Source organism: Periplaneta americana, chromosome 14 (genome assembly GCF_040183065.1).
Source record: "Periplaneta americana isolate PAMFEO1 chromosome 14, P.americana_PAMFEO1_priV1, whole genome shotgun sequence".
NCBI classification, from domain to species: Eukaryota; Metazoa; Arthropoda; class Insecta; order Blattodea; family Blattidae; genus Periplaneta; species Periplaneta americana.
The window spans coordinates 150303246-150315483 of NC_091130.1; the positions used below are offsets into that span (position 1 = coordinate 150303246).

Here is a 12238-nt window from a genome sequence, read left to right on the forward strand (position 1 = left end):
GATTGTGTTTAGCTCTTCGTTGTAATCCTGTTGGTTCATTGGTATGTTGAGTAGTCTGTGTACCATTGTTCGGAATGCAGCTTGTTTGTGTTGTATGAGGTTATGTTATATTATTTTAATTTAATATTGGCTCAAATCTATCGACGAATTTAATCTCTGTCATTATTTCTTCAGTTTATATATCACATTTCATGTTATTTTTCTTTGTTCCAAAAGATTGGAAGAACATAATAGTAGCGCGGATGGTTATACGTCAAATGAATGTTTCTGTGGACACAGTGTATTTATTTTCATTACCACCCAGATAATTCTTAACATTTTATTGAACTTATAAAATCTAGCTTCATTATCGGAATGACTTCCATACGTTTACGAGGATGTGAGAGCGTACAATGAAGATGTTAATGGTTAGTAGTCTTACATGAAGCTAGGAAGTCCTGCAGGAATCGGGGCTACAGGTGGAGGATATCTGCAGACGATGGTGATCACTTCGTCTCCATCCATCTCCAGGCCGGGGTGGAAGCGTACCACAATGTTGTTAGTGAACACTCGGATGGGGTCCTACACAGATACGAAGCGCTATTATCAAACAAGTATGCTCACATGGGGAGAGGTACAATTGGGGGTGGCGCCACCGGCGGGGGGTAGCGACACACGATGGTGATGATCTCATCTCCGTCCATCTCCAGGCCGGGGTGGAACCTCACCACGATATTGTTGGTGAACACTCGTTGAGGATCCTGTTAACACACAGAACACTGTTACCTTACTTACTAACTATAATTTCCTTTCTAAAAATGAACATCATCATCATTAAAGATAGGATTTCCATGCAAATGCATGTTTTTTATTAAAAACTTGCTATATTTCTCAAACTTTGTAAGCATCTGTTTCATGGCTTAGTGAATCGAAATAAGTACTGGTACCTACACTTTTCTCTGGTATTTGCATGTTTTAGACTTTTTAGCGACTATTTCGTTTATATGACGTATTTTCATTTTCTACCAATGAAGTGTAACTTAATGAAATTTTGAATTCCAACCAATCACAGTCATACATCGCGATAATATTTGCAGTTACATTTATCGCTATCAATTTATCGCATGGTCGTTCTTTTGTTTATTCAATGTCGCCAACTGTTTACCCGTAATTCGATCAGCATGAATCCATTAAACTGCATCTACCGCCTACATCTTCATCTTCTAATTCCGTGTCCATTGTAGGCTATCTGAACACCCCTTCATTCAGATTTGATAACTGCGTTTTCAACAACTCTTCATTTAATTAATGTATTAATCAGGTTACTTGTCATTATATTATAAAATGTTTAAATTAAACTATAATTTCAGCAGATAATGAAATGTATTTCTGTTATAATAAGAGAAAAACGCAGTACATGTAATTAACATTGTTATATCTGTATTTCGCTTTTCACAATTGGCATTACTGAATAACATCGAATTTCTTTATTGCAGCAATCGATATTCATCTATTTTAACTTCACAATGTCTGATTAGGTTAAGCATTTGTAAATATACAATTATTAACATTTTGTGAGCGAATTTTAGTGATATATTATTTACGTTGTTATTTTATTCACGAAATAGTCCTAATAAATATCACTCGAGGTGTGAGATTCCTATAGATAAATTCGTGCATAATGCATATTTTTAAGATTTCACGTTTAATAAAGGATATTTACAAGTTCATCTTGCATATTTAGTCCATTTTTTTATAGTTTTAGTGCATATTATTTTTATGTAAATCGCACATTACTACATTATATAAATCTTGCTTCAGAGTTTAGTATTTCTCAGCTTACAATATTTGAGTGAATCTTCTGAAAAATATAAGTGGAATCACTAACGATTTGCATGGCTTCTACTTCAAAACTCCTGGATCTTACCAGCTAATCCCCTCATTGTAGTGTCTCACTGCAAATTCCAGACCTCCACTTTTGTTCTACACAAACTCCATCCTGAGACTAAATATATTATTAGAAGAATGTCTCTCGTGCATCCCTCTCATACTTAGTAGGCTACCTGTAGTTTGTCGACAATTGCTCCAACATACTTCCCCTTACATCTAGTATGTCTGTACTACACATACAGTTGATTTGTGAGCTGCATCTGTGTCGCCTTGTAACGCAGGAAGCTAATTTTCTATGTACAAACACATTTTGACATATAAACACATAAACTTGACTGTAGAAAATTCGGAAAGACTGTAAGTAATACATTGTGCCATTCAAAAATAAAATGTAGCCTAAGTTTGGTTCTTCATTTTTTGGTATTCTTGGTTCATTGTGCATATTTGGTCATTTGATAATGCATGAATTTTATATATATATATATATATATATATATATATATATATATATATATTTATTTATTTATTCAATGCCAGTAAATTACAAATACATGCATATTTTACGATTTGATATGGTACGGATATTTTGTCTCTAATCATCATCATCATCATCATAATCATCATCATCATCATCATATGAAAAGTAGACTTTTTTCCTGTTCTGGTTTTAAAATTTTCATCTTTCTTCTGTGTGATCTTTCTTTCATTTCGACACAAATAACAATTAGTTACTTTAATTAGAATAAATTCTACAAGGTAGGGCATTTTCAACTAACTATTTTTAAAGTGTAGTAAAGCTTTGTGCAATAAATTGAATAAATATTTAAAAACCTAACAGCTTATTTATACGTTTGAATTTTATTTATTATTTACACAATTATTGAAGTTATTTCCTTGAGATGACTTCCTCCATTTGCAAGTCGAACTTGTACAAATTGATCCCGATTTTATAAACTGCTACACTTAGAAAACACGTTGTGGAATCGGCCAACGCTCCATTAAAAACTAAATCTAAAATTATGAATCAGTTTGTTCCGATCTTCATTTTGTTTCGCCATGGCCCTCCTTAATTAGTAATAGCAAAATATAAATAGTTCGTCGCATATACCCTAGGTAGTATTATCTAAGTCATATTTTCAAAGTATCTGTGCATTGTTCATTTCTTTTTTCCAATTATTTTACGTCAGTTACAATCATTACTCTGTTCATATTCTTGTTTCGCAAGCTATAAGTTTTTAAGTTTGTTGCGGGACCAATATTTGTTGTGTTCATTTTTTCTTTGGTCGACAGATGCTTATATATATTTCCAATACAATCGAATATCTCATAGCTCTTTTAACTACAAAAGCCAGTTCATTTGTTTCATTCCTCTAAACATTTTACATCATATCTAATAGCAGCAGTTCAAGTTTGATTGGCGTTATAAGAATGAACTGAAGCCAAACGTTCTGCGTCGAGGAGCCGTGTGAGGTTACATTCCACCAGAAGGCGATGGCAGACGTTCAGCTTGACATGACGCTCGGGTGACATCTGAAAGGCGCTCCTGGTGCATGTCGGAGCGTTCCCATCATTATCCCGTTCCTGTAATTGTGTTAAACTTTCAGACCAGTGAGGTGACATCATGGTGCGAACCGGTTGCTCGGGGTTCAGACCTCTGCTTCCCGTTCCACCCACGAGGCGCGTGGGCATCGAGCGACATTTCTTTCTTTATAACACACTCCCAGTAAAATAGTGTCGTAACTCGAAAATTGTGATTTCTAAAGATACGCTATTTTCCATTAAAATATTGCTATAAATATATTTTAATAAATGAATATCAAAACATTTCATAATTTACTATTTTATTATTATAAATAAAAAGTGGAAACAAAAAATCAACACATGAAATTTTAACATATCAGGGATTAAGACACTCTTTTTAATTTACATATAGACAAAGTTGTCAGGAAATGGCAACTAATTTTAAAAAAATCTAAAAAAAAAAAAAACAATCCCTGTTGATACACTAATCTTTGCTGACGATCAGGCCATAATGGCTTCCTCAGAGGCTGACCTACAAAGAGCCATTTTTAAATTGAGCAAGATTGCACAAGAATATAACTTAGAAATTTCCTCAACAAAAACAAAAGTGATGGCCCAATGTGGCAAAGAACTACAAAGAGCAAAAATAGTTTTAAATGAGAGAACATTAGAACAAGTAAAGGATTTCAACTATCTATTTGTTTCATTAGGATGTAACAGAGAAAAAGATATAAACAGTAAATTACGAAAGTTCCAGTATTTGTGTGGTAAACTGAAGAGAACATCGCGAAAGAAAGTAAGAAAAGAAACACATATAAAATTTTATAAAGTGTTGGGTGTGCCTGCAATGTTGTATGGCTCAGAAATATGGACTGTAAAAAGCAAACAATTAAAAGAATAGAAGCTGCAGAAATGAAATATTTACAATTTGTGGCGGAAGACACTTTAATGGATAAAAACGAAGTGAAGATATTAGCAAAGAATTGAACATATTTAGCCTTACAGATAAAATAGAAGAATGTAGGAAAAAATGGTATGAACATGTCTGTAGAATGGATGCTAATAGAATGGCTTGGAGAAGTTTAAACTATCGACCGAGAGAAGGAAAAAGTGACCAAGGACGTCCACGAAAGAGATGGATACAACAGCTTTACTAATTGGAGCCGGAATGAACCAATAAGGTTTAATCCCTGGAAGAAGAAGAAGTAGAAGAAGAAGATTATTATAATTTCATACCTCCAACTAGTAAAACAGTGTTGAAAATAATTTACGGAAGTAATATGTGATTTTTGACTTACGACAGTATTTTACTGGGAATGCAATAATATCTATTCTATTCTTTTCGGTCGATACTGGCAGACAGCAGGATCACACAGAAGTGTTGAGTTCGGTACTGCGACATAGTCATACCATGTTTTGAGTGAGGGCATACAGAATCATCGAAACATTTGGAGAATTTACACACATGTAAGATTTTTTAAAATAAGACATAGTGTTGATTGCTTATATTTTTGTTATTATTCATACAATCTAAGAATTCTAACACTCATAACAAAAATTAATACAACGTTACTTCAGTACGCTACGTAATTATGTGATACTATCTTTTACATGATCAAAGCATTGAAAATATCACATCCATGCAGGATGATGGGCCTTCTCACATCTCTAATCTGACAAAATAATTTTTATGCAGATAATACTTTCGGTGCCGTGTTATCAGTAGGCAATTTTTCGTATATCTTGGCCTGAAAGATCGCCAAATTTCAAACTTGAAGATTATTGAGTGTGGGGTATCTGAAGAAATTCTTCCTGAGCAGACGTGCGACAATTCATCAGTTAAATAAATCCATCATATACAGGATGATTCACGAGGATTGACCGCCACTTACGGAGCTTATTTCCGAACATAGTCTGAGTAAAAAAAAAGTCATTTAAACATTTGTCCTAATCTCAATATTTTCAGAATTACACTAATTTGAAATTGTTCTTAAAATATCATTATTCTTTAGTTGTAAGGGTAATAGAATATTACAGATAAAGAATGAACTATTCAGAAGTATTATTGATTTAATTGGCTAGTATTCTGAATCTAAAAATGTGTTGTGAATTCCTTACTTGATTCGTACAGAAGTTTTTTTTCTTCAATTTTTAACTACAAAATTACATTTTCTTACGCACTTATCACAACAATTGTTACAAATCACGCCAATCTTGTAAATTCTTCAAGACTGTACATTAGGATACATAATTAAACTGTAAACAATCAAGTTCCTAAAGTCATATGATTTGTAACAATTTTTTAGATAACTATGTAAGAATAATGTAATTTTTAGTTAAAAATTGAAAACTAAAAATCTGTATAAAGCAATTATTAACAACACATTTTTAGTTTCAGAACAGTAGCCAATTAAAGAAATGATATTTGTGAATAGTTCATTCTCTATTTGTAATATTCTTTTACCCTTAAAACTAAAGAAAAAAATTATTTTACTAACATTTCAAATTAGTGTAATTCCGAAAATATTGAAAATAGGTCATGTATATACGACATATTTTGCTCAGAATGTCTTCGTAAATAAGCTCCGTAAGTGGCGGTAAATCCTCGTGAATCACCCTGTATAAGTGAGATTCCAGATTATAAGCTCAGGACTGGTGTTTTCAGCATTGAGGAAATGCTGCTACGAATGCTATGTGCACAGTAGTGGCAAAAAAAAAAAAAAAAAAAAAAACGGACCGACCCTTGTAATTGATTTCAGAGCCTTGTTCACTCCAGAGCACGATAGATTGGTAACTAAGACTTTCGTTGTTCGAATCCTGCCTGTGAAGGAAACTTTTTTTGTTTCTTATAATAATAAGTTAATTAAGTAGTAAAATATCGCTGCAATCGAAAAGTTCTGGGAATAAATTTGAATGAAGAACAAAAAAAAGTTTCCTTCCCTGGCAGGATTCGAACCACGAAAGTCTTAGTTACCAGTCTATGGTGCTCTGAGTGAACAAGGCTCTGAAATCAGCTACAAGGGTCGGTCTGTTTTTTTTTGCCACTACTGTACATGAGCAGTAAAAAATCAGCTGTTTAGCTTGAACACTTTTCGAGATAAACGTCCATACGTAAGACATAGTTTAAGGGTATATATACGTGAACAACCACAAATATTATCAGAAAATGCAGGCTCTAAATTTCTAAAATTGTATAAGAAAATGAACTCACAATTGGACAAAAATTACAAGATACCACAACAAGACTTATTAGAACTTAAACATCTGATAAAAGTATAAAAAAGGTTAATAATAATATTTTTTTTAGAATTAACTTTTTACTTTAAATTAAATTTTCCAAAATTTGAAAATTTTACACATATTATTTGATAACTCCACAACCATTAGAGATAGAATTCTGAAATGTTGTACACTGATTTAATATGCATTTATGCAAAAGATAGACTACAATAATGCCCACTTCTCTGAAAATAGAAAAATTAGGGCACAAAACATTATGTAAATTGTAATATATTTTATATAGGAAAATAAAAAATTAATTGTATTAAAGTAAACAACTCCACATGTCTGAGAGTAGTCTACTTTTCAGAAATGTGTCTATTACATGCAGGAAAAACATTAAAGATGATAGAGAGACCATAACAATGTTATGGTTTATATGTTATTTTAATGTACCGAAGTGCATATGATATTTCCATGCAGATATTCTGCGTCATCATACGATGAAAGAGTAATGGAACGGAGAGAAATTCTTTCCGGCGCCGGGATTTGAACCCGGGTTTTCAGCTCTACGTGCTGACGCTTTATCCACTAAGCCACACCGGATACCACCCCGGCGTCGGAAGAATTGTCTCAGTTTTAAGTTCCAACTCTTAGGTTCCCTCTAGTGGCCGCCGTCTGCACTACGTCATAGATATCTATGAACCTAGGACCGAAGTCCACACATGTGCTGAGGTGCACTCGTAATGAGTGACTAGTTGGCCGGGATCCGACGGAATAAGCGCCGTCTTAAATCACGAAGTGATTTACGCATATCATACGATGAAAGAGTAATGGAACGGAGAAAAATTATTTCCGGCGCAGAATATCTGCATGGATCCCGGCCAACTAGTCACTCATTACGAGTGCACCTCAGCACATGTGTGGACTTCAGTCCTACTTCATAGATATCTATGACGTAGTGCAGAGGGCGGCCACTAGAGGGAACCTAAGAGTTGGAACTTAAAACTGAGACGATTCTTCCGACGCCGGGGTGGAATCCGGTGTGGCTTAGTGGATAAAGCATCAGCACGTAGAGCTGAAAACCCGGGTTCAAATCCCGGCGCCGGAAAGAATTTTTCTCCGTTCCATTACTCTTTCATCGTAATATTATGGTTACCAAATGATGGAACTGCATAATTTTTTTGTTTTTGTTTTTTTTTCTTCATACTTTGATAAAACTGGTATGAAAAATATTATTAGTAACCTTTTTTATATTTTTATCAGATATTTAAGTCTAATACGTCTTGTTGTGATACCTTGTAATTTTTGTCCAACTGTGAGTTCATTTTGAAATTTAGAGCCTGCGTTTTCTGATAATATTTGTGGTCGTTTACGTACATATACCCTTAACATTATTAAGATGGGCACTTCCGTACCCCTTTAAATATGATGTATCCCCACCTGCTTGGTGCCGCAGCCCTTGAGAGGCAGCTCCAGGCTGTAGCTGATGGCGCCCTTGCCGGCCACCTGGCAGGCGCTGTTGCGGTCGAAGTCTGCGTACGCGATGCCGAAGAAGGGCTCGTTGAACTTGAGCTCCACCTGCATGGAGCCGGCGCCGCAGTTGAGCGTGCCCTTGGTCCTGTTCAGGAAGATGACGGAGGACAGGTCGTCCAGCTTCGTCACCTTGCCGTCCAGCGTCGCGGAGTCGGGTAGTCCGTCCCCGATGTAGGCCACGTCGTTGGCGTGACTGGCGTAGTTGGACTGCGCCCACGCGCCGGGCTGCGCCACGCACAGGAGCGCCGCGACGACGCGCGTCCATCTGCCCAGCATCTGCGGCACGAGGAGCGAAATACACGTTAGGAAACTTGCTTATATATCGCACGTGCTTACAAAGACAGTAATTCTCTGGTGGGCTTCAGTCACTCTATGCAAAAATTTACAAAGATTTAAACAACTGTTGTAAATCCGAAAAGTGACATGTTTCGGCTATTTCATGATTTTATTTATTGTTGACGTCACTGGTTATATGATCTCTTTTAAGAAACGGGTTTAGGGGAGAGTCGGGTAGTATCGGACATCGGGTAATATCGGACAGTGAGTTACTTTCATCTACCACACGATGATAGTACCTGATTGACATGGTTACGTTTCTGTGATGTCGCATAGACAAACGTAACCATGTCATTCAGGTACTACCGTGTGGTGGTAGATGAAAGAAACGCACTGTCCGATACTACCCGATGTCCGATACTACCCGACTCTCCCCTAATGAAGGAATATAAAATGTATTTATTTACTTATTTATTTATTCATTCATTCATTTATTTGCTAATAATTGTAACATAATAGTACATTATGCAACGAGCCTATAATGATAGTAATTAAGACGTAAGTATGTTTGTTTATGAAACGAGCGCAAGCGAGTTTCATAATTTTCATACGAGCGTCTTAATTACCATTATAGGCAAGTTTCATACGACTTTTTGTGCTCGACCATATTTCTAACTTTAAATTATTCAGAAGTATATATTTTATTTGTATCTGACAGAAGATCGGAAGTGACCTTGTTCATAGCTCTTGAATTGTGAGATGTGCGCAGACGCGAAAGTATTGATTTTTTCCGAGGAACAATAATGTCATTGACCTTGATGTAATGCAGAGAATGTATAACCTGGAAATTGATTTAGAATTGAAAAACGAGATGACAAATTGAATTTATTTGAATATTATTTACAATTAACGCTAATTATTATAGTAACAGAACATGGCCTTCTGCGACAGTATTGGATTTCCAGCCTCCGTGACGTTTCCCTCGTCTTTCGATTGCATATCCGAGAATAATCGAAAACCTGAACTTTGATGAATAGGTGTACTTTAATGACATGCATTAAAGGACTGCTACCAGGTGTATAATTACTACATTTCAGCATGGTCGAGCATAAAATATAAATAAGCAGAAAAACTTTAGCTCGCCCCTGAAAGAGTAGAACTCGTGCTCAGGGACGGATTATTGAACTGAAATTAAGAAATATTTTTTATTTATTTATTGGTCTGACCCAATATTTTGGGTTTGCCCTGCGACACAGAAGAGCTCACAATAAAATTTAAAATGAAAAATTATATAAACAGGTTTCAGACAAAAGTGATTAAGACATAAAAAAAAAAAGAACCAAGTATAATTTAAACTGAATGTACGCCATAAAGATGCTGACGAAATATCGCTACAGAAAATTTTATAATCGTGGTGACGATGGCATCTTGAAGATTTCTCGTCAGCTTGTATTTTTCCCTCCACTTTACAAAGGCTTTCGGAATGGTGCCTCTCGCTCCAAAGAAGAGACCGGTAACTGTGATTTTTTTTCTATGTTGTATTTCGCTGTTAGGTACTGAATCGTGGGCTCGTAGAGTTTCTTTTTCTCTTCCTTCACTTCAGATGGTTGGGTGGCTGAGATTTCAAATCTGATCATAGGACCAATTATTTCGGCTGTCTGTTATACAATTTGTCTTATATCTACTACACAATAAGAATATTTAAATTTAAATTTATAATTTTTATAAAATCCATACATAACTTTTTTAATTTAATACTAGAATTATTAGAATTGACAAGATTAGGATATTTAAATATAAATTTGTTATGTATTCTTGGGCCTAAATTACTACTATGATTAAATACTGTAGCAGTGTTGCATTTTGGTTCAAACAATCTCAAAGAATTCATACCTTTTGTTTCGTAACTATGCGAATACAATTCAAAATTATTTCGATTTTTGTGTATGAATTTTATTAATACAATATAATAAATTTGTCTTATTTTAAAAACATTAAAGTCTAAAAACAATTTTTGAGATGGAAAATCAATAGGTTTATAAAGACATATTTTAATTATTTTCTTCTGTAATAAATAAAGTGGATTAAAATTGGATTTGAATAAGCTACCCCATCTTATAATTCCATACATAATTACCGAATGAAATAAAGTTAAGTATTTTGTGCGTAATAAACTTATTGACAAGTAATTCCTCAATAAAACAAAATAATATATTATTTTACGTAATTTATTATAATGATAATTAATGTGTTGGTTCCATTTTAAGTGATAGTAAAAAAATTATGCCTAAATACTTAACTTCAGAGGACTCCTTAATAAATGCACATATCATAAAAAGTAACAACTTAAGCCCTTTTGTCTGTGAAAGCCACATCAAAAATTAACCTGTATATTCATTATATTATTTGAACGTATAAACCAGACAGTCATTAGTTTTCCCGATACGTACACTGAAACGGTCGTTGTTACTTTGTTGTGTATTGATATGTTGGGCGCAAGGTCATCGGCAATGCATTCACGTTCAGTGGAAATGTGAAGAAATATTAGACTAGTATCAGTCTTAAAAACACAGTATTTTACAAATAAAAAAAATAAAATTATAAGAAATAATTAAATGCACCAGACATTTTCTTCAGCATACCGATAAAGTTTGTTAGACTCACAAAACACATTTTTTTATGGAAAAACCTTGACAGAGAAAAACGTTATTTGACTTTTTTTCTTCAGTTATTTATGTTCTACCACCAATATTTTTGGCAATCTTTATCGTTTACATACTATATGAACCAAAGAAAGTTGTCAGTCTTTCATTTTATCATAATGTCAATTGATTGTCTTTACATTGCAGGTAAAGGAAATAGTCGCAATGGTCATCATAACGATCAACAGTGTAAAATATTTTAGTCAAATGCCACTGACGACCGCCATGAACTCTTCAACCTGAAGGTCCTACCCATCATCACATATGGGCAAGAAATTATTTGGAGGCACCTAAAGAAAAGGAATCTAACCGACAGTGAGCGAGTCAAAGCAACATACCTGAAAAGAGCCATGTGCCTAAGTACACGTCAAAACGCGTTACATTCATACTTGCCAGGGAAACTTCTTTTTTGCTTGTTTATTTAACGACGCCATATCAGCTACTGAGTGGAATTGGTGATAGCGAGAGGTATTTGGCGATATAGGGCCGAGGATTGACCACAGATTATTTATCTAACATTTGTCTTACTGTTGGGAAAACCTCGGAAAAAACCTAGCCCCGTAATCAGCCCAAGCGGGAATCGAACCCACGCCCGACCGCAACTCCGGATCAGCAGGCAAACGCGTTCTGCCGAAGCTACACCGGTGACAGCTGTCAGGGGAACTTCACTCCTAAAAGATATTCGATAATGCCTGCTTCTGCCATCTACCGAAACTTATTAACAACTGCTACAGGAATTACACGCAAAGAGAAAGGATATTTGGCGGAACTCCGGGTTTCATAGCACAACCACAGTCTAGTATATATAGTCATGAATCTCAATGCATAGTAAATATGCATCCATAGATAGTTGCTAACCACTAGGACCGCTAATATCGCCTCATTACAGACAGTGCATACTTCCACTCCGTAATGTGTTTTGGAATAATATTCTGGGGAAATTCCACAGATAGTAACAATATATTTCTATTACAAAAAAGAGTAATTAGAATAATAGTAGGTGCCAAATCTAGGGAATCGTGTAGGACTATTTAAAAAAAAACTACAAATAATGCCCATGGCTTGTCAGTATATCTTTTCATTAATAGTCTTCCTCGTATGTAATCGTGAAAACT

At 34.8% G+C, this 12238-nt stretch overlaps 1 protein-coding gene across 3 annotated transcripts in view; it reads right to left on the reverse strand.

The window, feature by feature from the left end:
- The window catches only part of pot (papillote), a 273880-nt gene that overhangs the window by 10988 nt on the left and 250654 nt on the right, over positions 1–12238 (reverse strand). For 2 of the 3 annotated variants that reach the window (XM_069846305.1, XM_069846306.1), the window contains 2 exons: positions 8053–8421; positions 422–561 (listed from right to left, as the gene is read on the reverse strand). In XM_069846305.1, the coding sequence (XP_069702406.1) occupies positions 422–561; positions 8053–8421 (509 nt within the window). Of the gene's footprint in view, positions 1–421; positions 562–603; positions 741–8052; positions 8422–12238 lie in introns of all 3 variants that reach the window. The other variant, XM_069846307.1, reaches the window with a different exon arrangement.